Below are 25,000 nucleotides of genomic sequence, written 5' to 3' on the forward strand. Positions count from 1 at the left end.
TCAGGGTCATGGCCGGCTTTCCGTTCTTTTTTATCAACTGTGAAATTAAAGAAAAAAATAGTAAAATAAATGGAAATATAGACATAAAAACAAATTTGAGAAAAATTTAGTAATATGGCTCTGTTGTAAAAAAAATTTCCCTTTGCAACCATGGATTTGAGCTCAGCATAGTTCAGCATCTTGGGCAAGTATCTTCTGCAGTAGTCTTGGGCTGACATGTTTTGTGAGCAAATTTTGTGGATAAAAACTGTGTATTGTGTGTGTATGCTTTGTGTCTTCGTATTTGCCCCTCATCCCACCACTTGCACAGTAGGACTGAGATGTGAAGCAGACTTTTAACCACATCATCATACTGGCACACATTTCCATGCTTTTTTTCCGTTGTTGTCTTGTTTTTCTATCATAAGTTACTTATATCTCCTTGTGTTAATTCTGTTTTTACAGAAACAAAGCTCACAGGTTGATAGAATATATATATATATATATATACACATACAGGGGTTAGACAAAATAATGGAAACATCTAGCATCATAATTTTGAAATATGTATAAAACCATCAAAAGCTTGTTTATTTTTATATTTTTTGATTTATTGTTAGTGTTGCTTAATCTGTTTTGCTAAAATTGCTGTTTCTTTTCAGATATCATCAGAAAAAGGTAATTAAAATTCATTAAAATGACAGATCTATTGAACTTTCAAAGAGGTCAAATTGTTGGTGCTCATATGGCAGGCACTAGCGTAACGAAAACAGCCGAAATGTTTGGTGTATCAAGAAGTACCGTCTTGAAAGTAATGACAGCCTTTGAGAAGGAGGGGGAAAAAACCTCCTCGTCGAAACAAAACTCCAGAGGAAAATCAAAACTTTTAGATAGGGACTGTCAGACTCTTATGCGAATTGTTAGAAAGGATCACACAAGTACAGCTCCCAAAATAACTGCAGAGCTTTATGACCTCCTCAAGAACCCAGTTTCCACAAAAACTGTTTACCAGGAGCTACACAAAGCGGCAATCAAAAAACCACTACTTTCAAAAACAAATGTTGCAAAGCGTTTAGAGTGGAGTAAAAACCTACAGAATTGGTTCCTAGAACAGTGGAAGAATGTTATTTTCTTGGATGAGTCATCCTTTACCTTATTTCCGACCACCGGCTAAATATACGTATGGAGACAGCCAAAAAAAGCATTTGACCCAGACTGGCTTTTTCAAACTGTTAAACATGGAGGAGGATCTGTGATGATGGGGGGGGGGGGCTATATCTTTGAAATCCACCGGCCCAATAGCTTCCCTTCATGGCAGAATTAATAGTCAAGACTATATAAGCATTTTATCTGATCAAATTCATCCTATGATTGCGGAACTTTACTGGAGGGCAGTGCAAACTTTCAGGATGATGATACACCAATTTACACAGCTAAATTTGTTACTTAACGGCATGAAGAACACTCTAGGGAAGTCGAACATCTTATCTGGCCACCATTTATGGTGCATTTTAGAAAAACAAGTAAGGAGTTGATATTTTCCACCATCATCACTACAAGAACTGGAGACTGTTTTAGTTGAAGAATAGACAAAAATTCCTTTGGAAACAATTCAAACTGTGTATGAGTCCATACCTCATAGAATTCAAGCTGTAATTACTGCCAAAGGTAGTCCTACCCTATATTAAAATAAATTTGTTTGAAATTTTAAGGTGTTTCCATTATTTTTTCCAACCCCGGTATATGATTGTGATGTTTGTGCATTTCAGAAAGGTATTAACAGTGAGTGAAGTGAAACAACATAAACTGTAACTTCTTTGTAGAGAAGGCTTATCAGAAGAGTCACTTGTTTGATGTTTAAAAGATAATACATTACTTTCTTAGGATTAAGTACAGGGTCCAACATTTTCTATGGGGAGAGGAAGTTAAAATGGGAAGTTATGACATTCATGTCACTCTAGATCAGTGGTTCTCATCTGGGGTTCGTATGGTCCCTGGGGTCCATGTTTGACTTTTAGAGGTCCACACGAATGGAACAGTAATCAAGTGGGGTCCATAGGCAAAAAGTGGTTGAGAGCAACAACTCTAGATGGGTAGACATGAAAATAATTTTAAGGAGTTAGTCTGAAAGAAAGGTCAAAACAATGGCAACTAAGACAAAACATTCTTTCAAAGTTGACAAACACAAAAGAAAGCAAAGAGTTACAACGAAATTTGAGAGTGCTACTGAGGAAATAAATCATAAATCAATGCAGAGATGGAAGAAAGAGAGGGTAAATGGATAAAACACTTTAAGGATATGAATCTTGTTGACCCAAATTCCTGAGGTAAAATCTTTTTGTCAACAAAGTTAATCTATGAAAAAAGTAGAACCAAGAAAGAAAAAGAACAAAAACAATTCCCCTGCCCCTGCTGCCCTAAGTTTCATGCCAGGAGCATAAAACCTTTTATGTAATAAACCCTTCTGTGTTATATTTAGCTAGGGATCTGTTATATGTAGCTAAATATATATCTTTATAGGGCCAGATATGTATTGTTTGTGCATATAACTGGATGTGTAATGGTTTATATAGCTGGATGTATATCATTTAATATAGCTAGATGTGCATAGTTTATATATAGTTTATACAGGCAAATATATATGGTTTATATAATCAAGTGTTGTCATGTGTATGTAATTAAGAATCTTGCTTCCAAACCATGTGGTTTGGGGTTCAGTCACATTGTGTGGCACCATGGGCAAGTGTCTTCTACTATAGCCACAAGCTGGCAACTCAACTTTCAGAGTGGATTTGGTAGATGGAAACTAAAAGAAGCCTATAATGCATGCATGCATGTACACACATGCATATATGTATACACACACACACACACACTATAATTGAGAAAACTCCTTACAACTAAGTTGGAATTATATAATCTCTATATACATAAAGCTGAAGTTGTCTGTGTATGGCAGGTTTGGTAGCCTTCAACTAACACTATCTCCTCTGAGATCCTGCAGTGCAAGTTGACCAAAATTGAGAGTATGATAGAAGAAGACTTGCTCTTCCTTCCGTAGAAGAAAGAATTCAAATTGGACCATGTTAACACCAAAAATTATTTACATCAAAAAGGTGCTTTTTTTTCTATGAAAATCCCTATTTTTTATGATTTTTTGACTGCTGTGTTGCCATTTTTTGGTGTATTTCAACCAGAAAATGTTCACTTAAAGAGAATAACAAGTTACATAATGCAAAATTTTTACTTTTCAAAAATTCCAATTCTAAAGAGTCGAAACAAACCCGAGCAACGCCAGGCAATACTGCTAGTTTTTATTAAAAGAAAGTGATTATTGAGGTTTTCCCTGTCTAGTTTAAATGTTTTTCATGAAAATGTGGCTTGCAAGTTTTTTTATTATTGAAGATTTCAACTACACACTAATCAGAAAACACAGTTCTATTCACAATTCACTGTGATGTGCTTTTTTTTTTAATGTCTTACATTCGTATCCCTTTACTTCTACTGTTTCCTAGCAACGCTCTCTCTTGTTCTCTTTCTATCACTTTTTTGTTTACCACCTTTATTCTTAATCTTTCTGTATCCTTATGACTATCTCCCTCTCTAATCTTCATCCTTTTTTTTTTTCAACCCATGCCAGTGGCACATAAAAGTACCCATTGCATTCTCAGAGTGGTTGGTGTTAGGAAGGGCATCCAGCCATAGAAACACTGCCAAATCAAACTGGAGCCTAGTGCAGCTTTCCAGCCCCGGTCAAACCGTCCAACCCATACCAATGGATGTTAAATGATGAGGATGAATGACTTTCTCCATTCAGTCTTCATTTGTAAACAAGTTTACACTATATTTTTCATATCAATTACATAAAAATTTCATATTTCAAGTTTCATTTGGTTATACAATTTACATACTGCATTAATTATTTTCAGATTAGAATTTTTCAATTCAATGTAATTTTCATCTTTCCTCTACTTTCATTTTTACTCTTAGCAACCTTTTTTTTACTGTTATTCAATCATCTGATTGTATAGGTTATTAATACTAAAATGTACAAATATGTATATTGTCAAAAAACAATGCAAAAGAAATGTTATACAATCACATGTATTCAAACCTACAGTAAGTTTTTTTTCCCCTAAGTACATACTAGGTGTGCATTCCAGTTCGCTGTCATGCAAGATTACAAAATTTTCTAGTATGTGTGTGTGTGTGTATATATATATATATATATATATATATAGATATATATATATATGATAAACTGAGGACTGGTATGAGGTTAAGTAAAGTCAACATAATACCTGATTTCTTCATAAATTCTAACAATGATTTTGAGTGCTTGCTATTACTCTAAATTTATTTATTAAGTAAGTGAATGCTATTAGACAGATAAAGGGGAGAAAGGGAAATTAATAATATTAAAAAAATACAAATTGGGGATAAAATGTGTAAATAATATTCAACAACTAGCAGAAAACCACCTGGAGGGCAGTCTTTCTCATCACCATCATCATCATCCTTTAATGTCTGTTTTCCATGCTGGCATGGGTTGGACAGTTTGATCAGAGCTGGTAAGCTGCACCCAATTCCAGTCTGATTTGGCTTGGTTTCCATGGTTGGATGCCCTTCCTAATGCCAACCACTTCATTATGTGTGCTGGGTGCTTTTAATGTGCCATTGGCACAAGCGCTGTTATGTGGCACAGGCATGAATATTTTTTTACGTGGCACTGGCACTGCTAGTATATATAATGTATATAAAAGGTGCACAAAGCAGTGGTGTAAAATAAGCAAACATTAGATTAGTTAAAATACATCTGGGACATATTTGACTTGTAAAATGGCTGTAATTATGGCTGTTGGCCATGGAGAAAAATTCTCACTTTAACCATAGTTGTAAAATGACCCTCTTATAATGAAGTTAAAACTTCCAGTGAGTTCAAAGTTGCTTCACTTGGTATGTAGTAGTGAAGAAAGCAAAACAAGTTCAAAACACATCTACTTGTCCATAGAGGACACTCTCAACTGTGTGGTTTTTTTACACCTTTTCCCTAATGCAAGAATTTTTCTCCATGGCAGATCACAGTCAAATTACCTTTTTTTATAGATCAAATATGTCCCAAATATATTTGAACTGATCTAAAGTTTTGTTTTTGTGTGTGGTGGGCTGATGCCAATGGCACATGAAAAGTTCTGGCTGATGCCGGTGGCACATATAAAGCTCCTATTGAGTGTTGGGCCTCACGGAAGTAATGACTTAGACCTTTGGCATTATGTCATGCTTGAGAAGAAGACCTGTCAAGCCAAATAAAAGCACAGTCGTGGCAGATACCGGTGTCATGCACACGGCACATAAAAGCACCCATTACAATTTCAGAGTGGTTGGCATTAGAAAGGGCATCCAGCCGTTGAAACTATGCCAAATCAGACCAGAGTCTGTTGCAACCTTCCAGCCCTGGTCAAACTGTCCAACCCATGCCAGCATTGTCCAACCCATGCCAGCATGGACAACACATGCTAAATGATGATGATTGTGTGTGTGTGTGTACTCTTATCTTGACATCATGTGATGGATGCAAACGAGCATCAAAGTGAAAGTGCTTGTTTCCAGTCATCTGTGTAAAACATGTTTGGAAATTATCTTGCTTGTAAACTGGTAAAGGTTGGGGGTATGAAGAGAATCTAGCTGTAGAAAACATGCCTTACTAAATTCTGTCTGACCCATGCAAGAATGGGAAAATGGACCATGTCAATGTCTCAGTTTTGGTATGATTTCTATAGCTAAATGTCCTTCCTAAACACCAGTCTGTTTACATAGAGTACTGAGTGCATTTTTCATAGCACCAGCACTAGCGTGTATATGTGGTGGAGATGACCTCAGCAGTTACAATATGAGAGAAGGGATAGATTTATCAGTGTATAATAAATTACAATTTGAGGGAGAAGACATCCAGTGGTTCAGAGTGAAGCCATGACTTTTGAATTACCATATATTCCAGAACACTAATCTTAGCAACTGCATATTTGATAAAATGAGGAAAGAAAAACCCAACCCAATAAAAATGCAACAATAGACATAAATAAAATATAGCAAACACTGAGTGTATAATGTAAAAACGTAAAAAAAAAGAGAAAAAGATGTTTTCACCAGAGTAGTTATCGCCACTTTGTCTGTTGAAGAGTATGCAAAGGAGAAGGATGAAGATGATAAAGAAGAGGACAAGAGCTACAATAAGAGCAATCCACTTGGCATCGAGACCGGCTGATTGCATGGTGGTTCCTGAAATGAAGAGACAATGATGTTAGTGGAGCAGCATTGATAGTAGAATATAAACTTTCATTTTTCAACAACCAACAACGCTTAGTAGTTGATAACACTTAAATCACTGACACAATTGTTGGCAATAATCAGCATTCTGTAGTCACAGTGAACTATCTAGTGTACTCTCATTAATCAATGCTCAGTGCCCTCTAACTATTCCTTCATCAATATTGTTATTGCCATTAGCTAGCTTGGTCATAATTTGAGATTCCTCTTAACCAGATCCACATTCTAAATGTTATAATCATTTACATGTACAGAGATGAAAATTATCTGTTCCTATATATATATATAACAATATTCACTTGAGAGTGATGTATATTTTGGAGCTTTCCATTCTCTAATAGAGAATGAAGATCATTCAATTATACCGATATTATTGGCAGAAGCACAACATTAAATTGAGGATCTATCAAAGCTAATGGAGACAGAGATTCCCATCACAGAATTGTGAGATGCATTTAAATTGCAGTTGCTTGAAGGAGAGAGTGATGCACTAAGGATTCTTGTTGACAGGATGTACTAAAATACTTGAACTGTCTTGTGCAAAGTATGGCATCACTGAGGCAACATGGGATTATAATAAAAAAAAGTTAGACAAGCATACAACTGCTTTATTTTTGTTTTAGGAAACTTACCACCTGTTGCAGGATTCTGTTTTAAAAGGGCATATTTTATAACAGTCTCAACACTGTTATCAATTGTAATTGAATAATTGCCAAGGAACGCCTTAAAACGATCTTCATCCATTTGAGATGTGTTGACTATTAGAGTCCAGTTTGGCAGGATTTGGACATCAGCAATATCAAAAGTTTCAATCTTATTTCCATTTAGTTTCCAGGTGAGATCTGTTTTGCTTTTCACCAAAGGATCAACCTTAAACTTAATAGGAAATACAGCAACGTCTCCTCTGGAAATCACCTGGCTCTCAGGAGCCACCAGAATCTCCGTTCTTACTGAAAACAGAAATAGAAAGGTCAATAGAGCATCAACTCAATTTGTGTAGTAAAGTCAAATTACAACATATCTCTCTAAGAAAAATGGAGATGATGGAGACATAAAGCTACAACATTGACAATGAACCTATGAGAAATATGTGGTCACTGAATTTGTTAAAAATAGCACAAACTAACTTGAGCCATACCATGTCATCTTAAGGAGAGGAAAATTAGATAGTGAAGTCCTCTGGTATACAAAAAAATGTATAGGGTGATCACAGTAGGTGAACCATTAAATGTTAAGTCCAGTTGACCAAGTCTGACCTAGTATTGAATAACAAGATATAAAAATGAAGATTTGTAATAATGACATACATAGGAAGGTTGTGTATATGCAGGTTAAAGATAGTGTTAGGATCCTATAACTCTAAATAGAGGCCAACAATTTAAAACATTTAATAGCTGTTGTGACTTATTCTTGATTAAATAAATTAATTACATTTTTGTCATAACTATCCCCCACTCTTGTAGATAAAGCTTTGCTTTTCTGTGATTTAATAAATCTGTAATTGATATCTTATATTCCTAAGGAAATCTATTCTGAGATATAAAATAGCCAATCAAAAACTTTCTTTTTTTTTCTAGATGTGATCAGTTTGTCTTTGAGGGACTCTAATATCAAAAGATGATAGAGTTTTCATTCAAACAAAACTAGTAGTACACTGGTTAAGTTAAATGGCTAATGTTTCTTCTTGTTACCTAGAAAAGTTTAACTGATGCTTGTGGCAAGAGCAGGAGTTGCTGTAAAAAGTCAATGAGAGAGAGAGAGAGAGCTGTGGATTAATGATTAAGCCTTTCTCAAATCCAAGAAGTGACTACAGGAAAATGTTACAGCAAAAGGGTTTCTGTTTGGTTTCAGAAATGTAATGTTATCCAAGTTTTCACATCGTTTGTAAATCTATCACATTTTAGATACATCTAAAATATTTCTGGAGTTAACTGTTTTTAGAGTTTAGTAGTTGTCATGTCTAGTATCATGTGAAAATTGATTTTTTTGTATTTTTCTACACTGTATATCTTCCATGCTTAGGTTTGATAGACATCATATTTTAGTCTACACTGAATGCACATGACAATTTTACAATTCTCAATCTGTGGTCTTTGACAACTGACTTTGAAAAAGAATTTCATAAAGATGGTTGTTTGCCAATAATGTATGGCTATATCAATGCTGATATAGTTATTGAAGTGTGTAATTATTTCTTTTTTTGGTGACTATTATTGCAACTGTCAGTGCTGTTTTTTGAACCATAAAGCAATAAATTGCTATATAAAAACAATCACTTGTAGAAATTCGAACCCCAACCACAAGATATTTAGTTAGGCATCATGAATGGCCACCACAATTTGACATGTCTGATCTATACGTTAACCAATCAGTGTGAAACTGTGGCATGATAAGGTTTCTTGGCTATTATAGAATTTTATTCTCTTTTCACCCTATAAAAACTGCTTGGGCATTCAAGCAAACATCCTTTGACAAATTGCTAAGATATGATGACCTTGGAGATTCAAGGAGACAACCTCTTTGCACATTCCGTGATACCCAACACAAGAGAAGGCCAACAAAGAACTGATGTAACATCAGAAGGAGAAAAACGCCACACAATAGAATTGTCACCACTGCAACCCCCCACCTTTTTGAGCTACATTGTTGATATGCTGATAGTGTGACTATCAACAACAGGTTAGCTGCTTTGTCCTTATCTTAGCTACTGGTCTTTGATAACAATTCTCTACATTTCTCATACAAAAAAAAAAGCAAAACAAAGATGACACTGAGTTCCATCACAAACAAACAGAATAATCATACACTTCATCCCTTGTTTTTCCTGGATTTCTCTCATTAACCCTTTCGTTACTGTATATATTTTGAAATGCTCTGTGTTTCTTTCAATTACTTTAAATATTACAAAGAATTTAGTAAAATAACTTGGTTATCATTAAACTAGTGTTAGGAACATAAATTGTGACTAAGGTTTGGTGGAAGATTTTAATTCAAAACTTATAGAAACAAGACATTTGTACTGAGAGCCAGGGCTGGTTTCAGCCGGGTTGGTAATGAAAGGGTTAATAGGCTCCATCTGCATTAAGTGACTGGTACTCCTTTATACAGCTATTCTCATTCAAAGGCTTCACATGTCCATACTAGTACAGTTTTCTTTTCTCTCTAGCACACTATATCTTATTCCTCTTAAACTATTTTTTTTTCTCTGAACATATTTGTACTTAGTTGTTAATGTACACTTACATCACACATCCAAAGGAGCAAGCAAACTTCATTTGTTTCTAGTCTTCACAGGTTTTTACATTCATGGCCCATGTTTCACTATTATGTAGTGTTGCTGTTCATACAAAAGCATCATACACTATTTTGCATTCTGAGAAAGAAACCTTTTGTTATTAGCAGAAGTAATAGCTCTGAACTTTCCCAGCCTTTGTTATTCTAGTAACTATACTTTTAGAACATTCTCCTCCATTACTAATTAGGTCACCTAGGTAACAAACTCTCTGCTACCTCTAAGTACCCTCCTGGTTACCTGAAAAAGCTTGTTTTCTGTATGCTCTCAATGTTTATTGCTCCTAAGCATCTTCCACATACAAAGTGACCTTTCCCTGTTAACCTGCATAGAACACCTCTACATCTCTTGTATGCCAGAGTTTGCTTTGGGTACACTGAATTTCTACTTACTTTATTTCTACATATTGAGCAAAGCCATTTCCCTGGTGGAACAGAAATCTATTTTCCTACTTACTAAAATTTTGGTCTGTGTTTCTGGGCCTTAAATGTAGTTTACTTAGCAAAGAAACTGATCTGTTTAACCCCAGGTCAGGACTGAGTCAGCAAAACTATGATCAAGTGTTCCACCCATAACCTCTTCAAACCATCTTTTTCTAAATTAGAGGGTACATTGTCTAATGCTGTGGTTTTCAACCATTTTTTGCCTATGGACCCATTTGATACCTATTTTACTTGGGTGGATCCTCATACCTATGCAATATTTAAAAATATACTATTACATTTTTATAATTAATTTGTATAAAAAAATGTTAAAATATTTTTTGTATTGTAGAAGTACAATCAATTTATTTCACAAACGGAGTGGCTGTGTGCTACGTAGCTTGTTTACCAACCACATGGTTCCGGGTTCAGTCCCACTGCGTGGCACCTTGGGCAAGTGTCTTCTACTATAGCCTCGAGTCGACCAAAGTCTTGAGTGGATTTGATAGACAGAAACTGAAAGAAGCCCGTCGTATATATGTATATGTGTGTGTGCGTGTGTGTATGTCTGTGTTTGTCCCCCCAACATTGCTTCCCCAACATCGCTTGACAACCGATGCTGGTGTGTTTATGTCACCGTAACTTAGCGGTTTGGCAAAAGTGACCGATAGAATAAGTACTAGGCTTACAAAGAATAAGTCCTGGGGTCGATTTGATCGACTAAAGGCGGTGCTCCAGCATGACCACAGTCAAATGACTGAAACAAGTAAAAGAGTAACTAAACTTTATATGGACCCTAGTTGAGAACCACTAATATGTCCTTTCCATTTTTAAGGAGATTTATTTGCTTTTTAGTGGGGTTGTAGTTGTGCACCCCATCATCTCTGTTCAAGCAAAGACAGCAAATTTAGTTAGTTCAATCTCAATTTCTTTCTCCCCTTAAGACAAAACCAGTCAAGTAATCACTAACTTTACATGGTGAAATTAAACTTGTACAGTTATTAAAAAAACCTATGTTATATTTCAAATTATTTAAAACAACATTTCAGTATCCATTTTAAGGATAATACATATTTTTTCCAGCTACAGTAATTAAGGGTATAATTTACAGAAACTCTCAGTGGCTCGAATCAGAAACTAATATGTTGTCTTGATGCTTTTGTAAGGAAAATTCCACCTTTCACTTATTTAAAAATGAACACACACACATGCACATTGAAATATTCACATGGAGAAAATACAACAGAAAGAGAAGGTTACTAAAAACATGTGGCTTACTATAAAATGGAAAAGAAGAGAATATATACTTACATATAACATTAAATGAAATACCAGCAAAAATTTCTCCGTAACGATTACTGTATATGCACTGGAAGTTGCAGATATCAGTGCTCTTCCTGACATCTGAGAAGGTGAGACTAGAACCATCTAAAGACAATGATAGTCTGTTTCTCATTTCTAAAAGAAAAAAAAATTGGATAAGAACCCCATTAGTATGGCACTAAAAATGAGAAACGGAAAAGAATCTGGTAAAATAAGGAAGGATCAAGTCATTTTGTGGTGAGAAGGCAATTGGGATTTAACTGTAGCTGAGTCCCATATACCTATGATCATTTATTTTTCAAATAGTGTATCTAGAACCATATTTCCCTTATATGTCCTCTCTTTTTGTCATTGTTGTTTAGCTTCAGGTTAGTTTGGATCCAACGTACCTATGATCAAAGGTGTCCTCGCAATAATCATGCTATCTTTATTTCAGCCATTGTATATCTACAACTGTATTATCCAAGAAGGTAGAGTATAATTTGAGAGAGATTTGCCTGATATTTCTAGCAGGTCTCCTTACTATTAATCACTCAACTGTGAAGCTAGACTTATCTCATAATTCAGTCAAGAGTCATTATGCGGGAAAATATAGTTTAAACGAAGGATTTTTTTTCTGTTATAAATTTACATTCATTTTCAAACATATTCATGAGGTAGGGGGTTATAGTTTAATAGTTGGATTAGTTTTTGTTACCTCAAATCTGCCCTAATTGAACATATTGATAACTGAAAGCATTTAAACCATGGCCATAACTTCTTGTTTCCAAGGATAGTTTATCCCAGATTATAGTATCCAATGTGTTTTTTTTTTTAAGATGAAGTATAATTTAAGTGAGATTTAACTGATATTTCTAGAAAGTCAAATGACCAAGTAGCAACACACTCACTGGACCAGTTGTAAGGATGTCCTTACTGTTAACTAGAAAAACAGTATGTAACAATGGAAACCATCTTTCTCTTCAGTCAGGCACAGTACTATGGATTCAGAAGCATTTGAACTCAAAATGTCAAGAATGTAAATGAATGTGGCAATGAAGATCTGAAAGCAATAATCATTTTACAAACCTCCTCCAGGATATACACTTATATCACTTAAATTCCTTCCATTTTTCATCCATATGGGCCGAGCCAATTCCTTTCCTCCCTTCAGTGATCTTGCTTTACAATGGAACACCACATTTGACTCTTCAGCAACAGTCATTTCAGGGTCAGGTTCGTTAACCCAAATAGGAGGACCTGTGAGAAATATATACATAAACAGATATCTAAAATATAATGGAGAAAGCTGCTTATTAATTAGAATTATGTAACTTTTACTAAAAGAAAGCAATTGTGAAAGTTTCCATTGTTTATAAAATTCTTAAAAATTCAAATTTAAAATGTTTTTTCTTTTATTACTGAAGATTCAAATATACACAATCACAAATTTTTTTTTTAATCCCAGCCATCAGCACAAAAATTTACATTTCATGCAGCATATATCTGTTCTATACCGCTCTATTCCACCATTTTCATTAAATATAAGTGATGACTTGGAGAATATTTGTGAAAATTTTTACACTATATCTGTCATGTTTACCATTAAGTATAATATATTGATGCTTGTTTTGTTTTTCAATCCAGCCATCTTTTCTATCTTTGTCCTTCTTTCTCACATAAACTTCACTGAAAAAAGACCTTGCCATGTCATTCCATTTGAATGCAGTCATTTGCACTTTCTTCTCTTGCAATGCTGTCTTTCTGTCTCTACCACCTCTATTCAAATTGTCTTCATTAAAAAATAATCTACTTAGCATGTACTGGTAGGTAATATATTGACGTTTGTTATTTTTTCATCGTCCTTCCTTTAGTTTTCATCATTTTCACTCTCTCACACACACCTTGTTAAAAAAATTCTGAGCATATTTAAAGAAATGTAAGATGAATAATGAATATAAGAAAATAACATTCAAAATGTAAGTTATTTCAGTGCATACATAAGTAAATATATATGAGGTGTGTGTGTGTGTGTGTGTGTGTCTGTCTGTCTATCTATATATATATATATTATATATATATATATATATGTATATATATATATATATATATGAAAGAAGAAAAAGAAAATAGAGATTATGAAGTTAATAATTGTTTAATATTAACATCAAATCATCATCCCATACAGCTTTTTCAATGAATACTCAGTAGATATTAATTAAATATTAAATTTATATGACCTGAGTTTAGTATCTTTAGAGGGAAAAAATATACCCTTGGATGTTTTATATGTGTTTGTGGATTCATTATATATATATATATACATACATATCATCACTATCATCAGTTAACATCTGTTGTCCAAGCTGGCATAGGTTGGACGAATTGACCAAAGCTGGCAAGCTGAGTAGCTGCACCAGACACAAATGCTTTTATGTGATACTGCACAGGTACTCTTATGCGGCACTGCAAGGGCGCTTTTACATGGCACCACACAGGTGCTTTTATGTTGCACTACATGGGAACTTTATGTGACACCACGTTGGGGGGGGGGGGCTTTTAAGCGGCATTGCATGACTGCTTTTATGTGGCACTGTCACAAGTGCTTTACACCATCAGCAGGACTGCTCTTAACACTTCTGCTGCAGGGTACAGGTCTTCTTGAATATGGCCAAACGCCAGGTGTCTTGGTCTTTTGTCATCTCGGCCAAAAGGTTCAGCTTCCTATGGTCGTTCAACAGTACATCATCCCACATCTTTCTGGGTCTCCCACTTCCACATGTTTCATCCACTTTGAGAGATTAGCACTTCTTCATGGAGCTGTCCTCATCCATCTGCATCACATGACCAAACCAGCACAGTCTTCTCTCTTGCACACAGTAACCAATTCCACTTATGCCTAACTTCTCTCTCAGAACACTCACACTGTGCTGAACATATATGTATGCCTGCATATACTAGAGTAACACACCTCTAATTCTTCTCTTGTACTCTTTGGAAATTTTTCTCTCTCATTTCTCTTTCCATTAATGTACTGTTTTGCAGCACTCCTAAGTTCTTATATCCCCCATTATCTACTGAATGATATCATCTTGTAATAATTTTATACCATCAGAATTTATCAACCCCCCTTCATAGTTAACACGGCATCCTTATTTACCCCAAACTGTGCATAGATATCCTTACTGTTTGGCTTAGAGAATTCAGGGGTTTTTTCCCCCCATTTTTTGGTATACAGTTTGTGGTCAACCATATATAGAGCTGATGATTTATTTTCACTCTGGTTTTGGCAAAATCATAGACAGGCTTGGATTTTCTCAAGAATGCTTGTCAAAAGGATTAGTGCTAATGATGAAAAGTAATGGACAGAGTGGGTCTTCAAAATCTCCATGTATTTTCATGTTTTCGAATGATCTATTTGCATATTAATACTATTGCCTATGATATTGATATTTTCTAGAGACCCCCACCACACACCTAATCTTGTTGACCTCAAGTGTTCTCAGGCAATCCAAGAGTCAGCAGTGTGGCACATTTTTGTAAACTTTCTTGTAGTTTATCCAACCAGTACAGCATATGGTATCCTCCCACACATCACCAGAGATGTGGTCCTTGAACCCACTTGATGCTAGTGCCTCATTGTAGTAATGGGCAGTGGCACTGAAGATATCTTGGCTTGAGGATAGATTTGAGATCATCTTGCTTACACCTTTCACTAGGTTCTTGAAAATTATAGGGGGATGGCAGAAGTCTCTTGTTTGGCTTGTGATAGGGCCTATATATATATATATATATAGAGCCCAGATATAAAGTAACATCTAAGAAATCTACTGTGGTGAGATTTGTTTCAGTGATGATCTTGAGACCTACTGAGCCTATGATGCTAATCAGGTCCTTTCTAAGTCTAATGTGTGGCTGTTGGCTCCTCTAGAGATGGCTAGGGCATCATCTCTGTAGAAGCTGAAGTGAAACGAAGGAAACCTCTTCCCTAAGATATCCAAGATGTACAGTCTGATAAGATCGCAGACGTTGGTGCTGTCATATGCCCCCATAGCTACATCAAAGGAGCCCTTGGTGTCATATTACTTGACCCAAGTTGAATCTTAGCTGAACAGCACCGTCTTCCTGGTATACATGATAACTCTAACATCACTATCACTAATATCTGTGAAGCCCCTGGCAAAAGAAAGTGCTTTCAATAAACAATAACTCTTTAGAAATAGATGGATAAAAGTCAATAAAAGCCCGCCATCTGTTGCGCCTCAAAGATCAAGGGACCTTGTGTGATATCAGGTGGAAATTAATATATTAATAGAAGTGGCTATTGCAAGATCTGCATTGCAGAGAAAGCCAAAATTCTTAAGTACTATGCAAAATTCTTAAGTACTATAGTAGTAAAGAAGTGTTTTCTAAATGTGTCCACTTCAAGTGCTGCCTACTGGAAAATTGTTTCTCCACGTTTGTTGGTTAGGCCTCTCTGGGTCTAAAAGGGTTGTTTTTCCCTAGGATTCAGGGGAGATAACCCGTCCCCATTAACTTTTTTCTTTTTTTTTTTGTTAAGATGTATTTCTAGATTTCTGAGCATTTCCTCACATCTGTGACATAGAAATTTAAAATTTTTGTCTTTGTATAGAGTCTGATGAGCTATCCACAAGGCTTTGGCGATGCAAAATCGTGTCCAAGATATAAAATTTTGTTGCCACAATTACTGATCTATTCTTTAGAGTGTACTTCTTTTCTGATATATGGTTTATATATATATATATATCATTGTTTTTCATGCTGGCATGGGTTGGATGGCTTGACAGGATCCAGTGAGCTACAGGATTCCATCAAGCTTCAACGTCAATTTGCGTATGGTTTCTATGGTAGTGAAAGGTGTAAGCAAGAGGATCTTAGTGTGTCCTGGGTGTTTTTTTTTTTTTGTAATATTAGCACTTGCTAGAGAAAGAAAAAAGCCCTCTCAATTGAGTGTTAGTGTATTTCAGAGAGAGGGAAGCGACTTTATGCCAAATGTTGAAGGCTAAAGAGTAATAGAGGGACTAGCACAAGTGCCTAGTTCTACAGGATATACATGGCTACCCATAATTATATGAGAGAGTAGTTAGAAAGAAGATAAAGATGGAGGTGATAAGATATCAGAACATACTGTCAAGGTACAAGAAGGTGAGTATAAGAGATAATATGGATAATGAATCAGGGGAAGGAAAGGATGAGTAATTTCATGTTAGTGTAAGGAAAGCATGACAGATGGTCAGAGAAAGGGCTAGGGGTAGATGTAGTGAGTGATGAACAAGAGTGAAAATGTGGTTGATGGTAAATATCAGTATGGAAGGGAAAAGGTGAAAAAGATAGAAGTGGTTCAAGAAGGAGGCAGTAACAAGTGACAAAGGGAAGAGTGGAGAGCAACAGTATCTTAAATCTGTAGACAGATCAGAAAGTAAACACACACACACAAACTTGTTACCAGTTCAAATATGCTTGAGGCATATTCATATACTTTAAGAAAGCTATTTATTGTACTTTGTCATGGAGAAAATTTTTTATTGTAGACAAATACACTGAGTCAGCCAACAGTTTCCTCTAACGAGACTATTAGTGTTGGGTGCATGCATTTTGGAGTGGTTATCTCCACTACAGCAATGAAGACTGGAAAGGCAGACATTTGGAACTGATGCAAGAGACAAGTTCCTCTTATGATATTCTTGTCATCATTCAATGACTGGTTGTGCTATTCAGTGGCAGTACTAAGAAATGAGGTGTATAAATACAAACTTATTACCAGTTCAAATATGCTTGAACCCATAAGAAAGCCATTCACTGTATTTTGTCATGGAGAAAATTTCTAGCTGTAGACAAATAGTGGAAATACATCAAGTCAACCCACAAGAGGTGCATTTCAGAAGTTCATGTACATTTTTAGGAGAGGCAGTAATAACTGTTCTAGATTATTGTAATTTCAATATATCATTACTTTATGGTGATCTGTCAACTTGTTATTTGAAATTGAAAGAGAGGGCTGTAACAGCACTTTGACTACACCCTAATAAATACTGCTTATCACAGCTGACTAGTTTGCAGAATACAGTCAGGAGATGAAGACAATTTGGAAGCTGACTATGCAATAAAGTTTTGTGTTAAACTGACCAAAAACAATACAGAAACTTATGAAATGCTCCAGATTACTAATGAATCAACTTGTATGAGCTAAGCATTTGTTTTTCAGTGGCAAAACAGACCAGGCAAAGCAAGTCCACTGGAAAGCATAATATGATCCTCTTTTTTTGACAGCAAGGACCATCTACATCCTCTGTTTAAGAGTGCTCAAACAGTGAATCCAGGATTCAACTCCTAGAAATGTTCCATGTAGTAAACATCTAGAAATTTGTACAAATGGAAAATTCAAAATATTTTCTTTTTACAAAATACACAAAAAGACTGATCAACTACAAAAGGTAAAAGAATACTTTGTAAGAGCTCTAAATCCAAAACTAAACCAAAAGTAGTCAATACCATTACTAAAAAGAACTTCCTCTATAGAGATTACTCCAAGTGCGCCTGAAAAATTGAGCAAAGAAAGCATGTAAACTTTATTCCAAAAGATTCATGGCATCTGTTTTCTTTAAATACTGTGTTTGTATCAAGTATTTTTTAAATAAAATCATTAAGTTGCTTTAATGCTAGCTAAATTATCCTCTGTATACATTTGATACTTGGGACAATAATATTATCAATATGTTATGTGATATGGCTATAAAACCATTTTTCCTTCAAATAGTTTCACTTGAAAAATATAGATATACAATAGACGAGTTTACCTGCAACATGAATGCATATCTTAGTTTCATCTCTATTATTACCACTCGAAGCTTTACACGTGTAGCAGCCTCCATGATTCTCTGTAACAGTTTTTATCACCAATGTGTGTTCTGGATTATTTGGTCGCATTGAAAGCGGAGTTTCCCACCGAATCCTGGGGATTGGACTGCAAGAGAAAATGTATAAGCTGTATTTACAATATATATATTCTCATGATAAAATGTTGCATTTACATCACCTGCTAGCACTGAATCATATAATGACATGCCTAGTGGGTAATTTGATTAACTGAAATGAAACTGTTGTATTTTGTTCAGCAAACCAGAATCTAAATGTTTGAGATGAGTTGTTCTTACTATGGTTATGATTGTTCAGAGAACTAACTCAGCTCAAGAAATGAAAAGTTTAATATTTGCATTTGTTGTATAATGTAATCTGTTTGAACATGCATCAGTGACCTATAGTTTAAGAGTGTTATATATATATATATATATATATATATATATATATAAAACATAAGATGTCTGTTTGTGTTTGTCATGTCATCAAAACTCGAGATACACCCAACCGATTTTAGTGAAATTTTACACATGCATTACATAGAATCCATGGAGTGTCATGGGCCCAAAAAAATTTTCAACGTCTTGCCTAATGTGGGCCCAGGAGCAGATAAACCGCATTTTTTAATGTCTACCTTCTATGTCATCCTTGTCTGAATTAAATAATGCAAAATGTTCATACAAAAAAACTAACTGCTGTTGTGACTCACAGCCATTTGAGTTTGACTACATCCGGAAGCTACACTCACCACCTGCAATCAGTCCCCACCACCAGTATTCCCTCCCCCATTTAGTTGGATGAGTAAATACAGGATGTCCCAGAATTAATGATGATTTGCATGAAATTGGATGCATTTTTTTAAAACTCACTTTTATGTATGTTTGTCATGTTATACGTGTTAAGAGTGTATAAATTTTGAATTTTGTTAATAATTTTATTTTCATTCCTGTTGTACCCCTCTTATTTGTCCATGACAGCTTTTTTTCCAATTTGGCAGCAATAATTTTCTTTACCTCCATCTCCAAGATGGAGCAATCATTTAGCTGAGCTTAAAGGATACATTCAGTTAGCAGTGCAGGAGCTACGTCATCGTCATCATAATTTAAAATCCGTTTTCTATGCTGGCATGGGTTGGACAGTTTTGTATACAGTTTGTGGTCAACCATATATATAGCGGATGATTTATTTTCACTCTGGTTTAGTCTTCAAAGTGTCAGACATTCTTATTGAAATATATAAAAAAATTGTAGCTTGTAGGTTGTGTCAGATATTTTTTATTGAAATATATATATATATATATAAAAAAAGAAATATTAGGTACTGTTCAACTGAATTTTAATTATTTTGCAAGAAAATCATCAGATGTAGTACTTACATGCCACCATACATACACTGAATTAAGAACTCACGACCAAACATGGCAATAGAATTATTTTCTGTAGTGTACAACTTTTGAAGAGGAGCTTCTACTGGAAGTGCTACAAGTGATAAAGAAAAATAAAATTAAAAAAAACGAACACAAACAAACAAAAAATAACTGGTACCACCATCATCATTATCATCTTATGTTTAATTTTCCATACCGATGGGCTTTATTTTTCACACACAACAGAAAACCAGGCAACTTTGGTATTGTGCCTTACTGTGTGGAATGAGGGTGTCTTATTGTGCCACCATCACTAGAAAGGTTGTCCTATATGAGCAATACTAGAGGAGCCCCTAAAAATCTATGTTAGTTGTATTTGGATTTGCCACCCTGCTAAACAAATAGCTTGTGATGCAGCTTGTAGAGTTCAAGCTTGGCTAGCACAGTTCACTTTGGCAGGTTTTCTACAACTGGATGCCTTTTCTTTTCACCAATAACTTTACAAAGTGTACTGGGAGCATTTTATCGTGCCACTGATACTACAAAGATTGCTGCATTGCAAGGAGGATCAAAGAGTCTTTACCTGATATCAGTTCTTAAGAGTTACTGTCCTCCTAGACAGGTATCCTGAAATATGGCTGAAGTACTTTTGTCATTATTGTTACTTTGCAAGCATGGTTTACACAAGTGTGTCACAGCATCTCAATACTAATCAGGATAATACTAACAAAAAATATTCAGTAGCATTAATATGATGTAACATTTTAAAAATATTTCACCTGTGAAAAAGCATGAAAATCCCATCTTGCTGTAATCTATTAAACTACACTAGATATGATACTGAATAAGTGGACTCATAAAAGGATAAGAGAGCTTCAATCAACATAACATGGAACTAAACTATTACCTAGTTCAATATCACCAGATGGCCCTTCATTGGTGTCTTTTGCAAAGTTCACTATGCTCCAAACATGTGGATATTAGATCAATCTGAAGATAATCTAATATCTTGTTGCACTGATTCCTAGCTATCTATGCATTGTGGCGTCTTCAGCAGTATTTGAACCACAAAACTGTAGGCTCAGAACTGGTTACTGTTTTGATAGTGTGGAGTTGTGTTAAACAAAAGCACCTATTGTCTTTGCTCTATATCTATCCTGTTGCTAGTAGAAATTGTATACTGGTGTGATTTACCTACTATATCTTCCAGGTAATGGAAAGTTTCAAGAAAATTGTTATTTGGCTTTACCCAATAGTAATGTTAGAAATCAATTGGGAACTGATATTGAATAGTGAAATTTGTATAGCTCGTGTGTTGTACTGTAGTGGTACAATAGTGGCTGCAATGATGTAGTGCTAAGCGTAATGGTATGATGATGAGATTGATGGCATATTAGTGGCTTTAGTGGTGACTGTAGTGGTAGTGGGTGTAACTGGCAACAGAATGGACGAGAAAAAGAAGAAGAAATCGAGAGAAAGACTAAGTCAATATTGAGGGATGAATCATGTTTCATAAAAGTGGCATAGGACCCTACCTCACTTTTCCTAAAAGAAAGTACAAAGATCAAAATTACTATTTGGGTTCACTGTTAAATTTGTCCATCCTCCACCTGTTGTAGCGACCTGTTTTGGATTCATGTTATTACAGGTATAGGTATTCGTATCATCTGACTCCACATAAGAAAATACTAAACTACCTGAAAAGAAAAGATAAAAGAAAACAAGGAAATATAATTATTATTAATTAGCATCACACTGTATTTTTTCACCACCCAACAAAAATTTGCTTTAATTTTAGAAATTTTGGCCATCCAAAATTTTTAATATTTTCTAGAGATGATCAGTCAACTACCAAAGAGATAATTCTCACTACTTTTTTTTAAATAGTAGAATGGGCTTTAGAAAGCCATCTGCCAAAAATTATATTTTTGAAAAATAATTCTATAATCATCAATTTAGATTTGAATAAAGGTGTATGGGACAAAGAGATATACTGTTTGTTAAAAGAAACTTGCAGATATATTTTCTGTCAGGAGAAGAAATAGAGAAATGGCAACTGTTATTGCTACCTTACTCATAAATAACAGTATCTTCAACACTCCTAACAATAAATGTTACTGGAACTATTTCCTCTGAAGTTCCTCAAATTAATCAAGAAAGTAACAAACTACAATAACATCAACATTAGCATACATGCAAAGAATTTGCTCTCATTTGTCAACACCAATTTCAGGATTGATGTCTGTAGTAGCATTGATACCAAGTTGTTCTATGAGCACCAAAATTAACAACTACGACGACAGGGTGGGGAACTTACAGAAAACAACACTACTTGGAACTACTAGAATACTTAGAAAAGTGCTTGACAAATGAAGGTGCCACCTCAGTCCACTAGTTGCGGACAGTTGGCATCTGTATTACATCACTGGCAACAAATGCCATGCGACAAGCAGAGTAGTGAAGGATAAGGAGGCCTAACTGTAGAGTTAGTGCCATCTCAAAGAGCACATTTACTGCAAAAAAAAAAAAAGAATGAAACAATCAATACCTTAACTATACCTGTTGTGACCTAGAGCTTTAACATCATATAATGATCCATCAGTGAAATCAACAACAACAATAAAAAAAATGACTAAGGTTTGGTGGAAGATTATAATTCAAAACCTATGAAAACAAGACATTTGTACTACAGAGCCAGAGTCAGTTTTAGCCAGGTTGGTAACGAAAGGGTTAGACTTGTCTGCAAATATACAAGTTCCAGAAATAAACGCACCCAATATCAGAATATCAGAAGCAGAACATGAAAAGAGAATTCAATGTTAACAAGACTCGATGAAACAAATAAGTCATGTTCATGAAACATGTCTGCAAAACTCTTGTAAAACAAATTTGAGAAGTAGATATAGAGGCCTTGAAACAAAGGTCTCAAAAATGTGGCATCTAAGAACAAGTGTAGCTGTGATCATTGGACAATACCAAAAGGTGCCTTTTAAAGCATTATGGCCAAATACCAGAAAACCCCAAGGTATCAAAACCACAAAAACATTTTTCTCATGAGTACTACGTACATCCTAAGAAAGACATTGTTGACTTAAAAATATCTGATTCTCTTAAAATGCTTTCAAAATTTAAATAATACAAATTTAATATCTTAGTTCTCAGATTCTAGTCTCCTATATATCATTCCTAATCATAAATAATACCCAAAGTAAATTGCTATTACTTGGAGTCTCAGGGTGAGACTTGGAACAGCTCATATAAAACCATATCTTAAACAGTAATAATAATAAAAATAATAGTTGTTGCTGTTATTTAACCTTTTAGCATTCAGATTACTTTGTCAGATGTAATTCATTTTTATTCACAGTTTTGAATTAATCATGAATTATCCTTGTAGCTTCAAGATTTTGATGATGTGGTAGTTTATCTTTAGAATGACATTGTAGAGCAGGGGTGAGGGACCAGATTTGGTCATGTTGAACATAAAGCATAAAGAAATATTTTGGCTGGATATGACCAGTTTAAATGCTAAAAAGTAGTCCAATAAATCATCAGCAGAGAAATAACAGCTGAGATGAAAACAAATTTTACTTTGTGGAAGTAAGGGATGTTAAACAGGAGAAAAGTAATGCCTAAATGAATCATGAACTAATAAAAGAGCCTTAACAGCTTTGAGAGGAACCAAAAGAGAAAAGCTAAGTAGTAAAGGAACTGGAAAGGCTGTTAATGAAAATCTATGTTGAAAATATAACAGAAAGCTGATAGAATGATATTAAATAAGGTATGAATAAAAAGAAAATAGTTGTTGGCTGAGCACAAACTAACATTCTTTACTACTGAAGGCAATCAGGATTAATGAAAAAATAAATAGATTTTTGAAAAGGTATTGAGATTGAGGGGAATATAACAAAATGAATTGTTAAGAAATGTGAAAATATGCATGGTGATGTTCCAAGGAGGGATGCTTCCTCCATGCTTTTCATTATTGCATTAATCCCTCTGACAAGCATTCCGATAAAATCCAGGCCTGCCTATGATGTTGCTCAAACAAAAGTGAAAACAAAAAAAAATCACCTACTATAAATGGCTGATCATAAACTGCATACAAAAAAAAAAGAAAAAAAAGAAACAACTCTGACCTCTGTAAGTCGAAGAGTAAGGATATCTATACACAATTTGGGATAAATAAGCATGCTGTGTTAAGTATGAAGGGAAGCTGATAAATTCTGATGGTATAAAATTATCACAAGATGATATCATTCAGTAGGTTGCTGAGAAATAATGAGGGATATAAGAACCTAAGAGTACTGTAGGGCCTTAGGTTAATGGAAGGAGAAATGAAGGAGAAAAATCCCCAAATTACAAAGAGCATATATACATACATATACACACACAAATATATATATATATAGTTATATTTCTCTTACGAAACAGACAGCATAGAAGTGCTCAAGTTGAATCTGAGACATTAGACAAGTATAATAACTGAAATGGAAAAAGTTCAAGTCAGGCAAACTACAATGAACTACAATTAAATCCATACAGTGTATGGATTTAATTAAGATAAAAAACTGTCCCCCAAAAAGCATATATTAATATATTAAAAGTATATAAATATATATTAAAAATACATATGGACATATAAATATATGAATATATAAACATAGTAACAATATAATGAAGTACAGGAATATAGATAAAAACGTTTTTAAACAGGAATTGAAAATATAGTGAAGAGAAAATAATAGACATCACAAAAAGTTTTAGGTTACATATTGAAAGAAAATATTCCAAGGGCCACTTCTGGGGCTCATTCATCTGAGTAGAAAATGAATCTTAAAATTGATTTTCAGAGAATGTATCCTTCAGGAGAAAAGTGATATTTACAGTAGATATTCAGTTTGTTGCTGAGGTATGAGAAACATAAATATGTATGTATGTATATCATCATCATCGTTTAATGTTCGTTTTCCATGCTAGCATGTGTTGGACAGTTCGACCGGGGTTCGGGAAGCCAGGAAGCTGCACCAGGCTCCAGTCTGATTTGGCAATGTTTCTACAGTTGGATGCCCTTCCTATCGCCAACCACTCCGTGAGTGTAGTGAGTGCTTTTTACATGCCACCGGCACGGAAGCCAGTCAAGGCGTCTCTGGCATCGGCCACATTCGGATGGTGCTTTCTACATGCCACCGGCACAGGTATCACAACTGCAATTTCTATTTGATTTTTTTGATGTTGATGTACTTGACTCAATAGGTCTCCTCAAGCACAGCAAATTGCCTTATGATCCAAGGTAAGCCCAGCAGGCTGTCCTGCAATCCAGGGCACTTTGGATGGGCTGGGGCTTCTATGTGAAGCTGGTGCAGGAAACAGCCATGAACTCACGTTATTTGTCGGGTCTTCGCAGTCACAGCATATCTCCAGAGGTCTCGG

General features: G+C 35.0%; 1 protein-coding gene across 2 annotated transcripts in view; it reads right to left on the bottom strand.

Annotated features, from left to right (window-relative positions):
- LOC115210201 (neuroglian) overlaps positions 1–25,000 on the bottom strand; it is a 203,813-nt gene that overhangs the window by 836 nt on the left and 177,977 nt on the right. For both annotated transcript variants that reach the window (XM_029778670.2, XM_036501979.1), the window contains 8 exons: positions 21,142–21,264; positions 19,577–19,679; positions 18,141–18,307; positions 12,412–12,582; positions 11,332–11,478; positions 6,939–7,256; positions 6,127–6,258; positions 1–37 (listed from right to left, as the gene is read on the bottom strand). The exon at positions 1–37 is cut by the window's left edge and continues 42 nt beyond it. In XM_029778670.2, the coding sequence (XP_029634530.1) occupies positions 1–37; positions 6,127–6,258; positions 6,939–7,256; positions 11,332–11,478; positions 12,412–12,582; positions 18,141–18,307; positions 19,577–19,679; positions 21,142–21,264 (1,198 nt within the window). The remainder of the gene's footprint in view (positions 38–6,126; positions 6,259–6,938; positions 7,257–11,331; positions 11,479–12,411; positions 12,583–18,140; positions 18,308–19,576; positions 19,680–21,141; positions 21,265–25,000) is intronic.

This window comes from Octopus sinensis, linkage group LG4, assembly GCF_006345805.1.
Source record: "Octopus sinensis linkage group LG4, ASM634580v1, whole genome shotgun sequence".
NCBI classification, from domain to species: domain Eukaryota; kingdom Metazoa; phylum Mollusca; class Cephalopoda; order Octopoda; family Octopodidae; genus Octopus; species Octopus sinensis.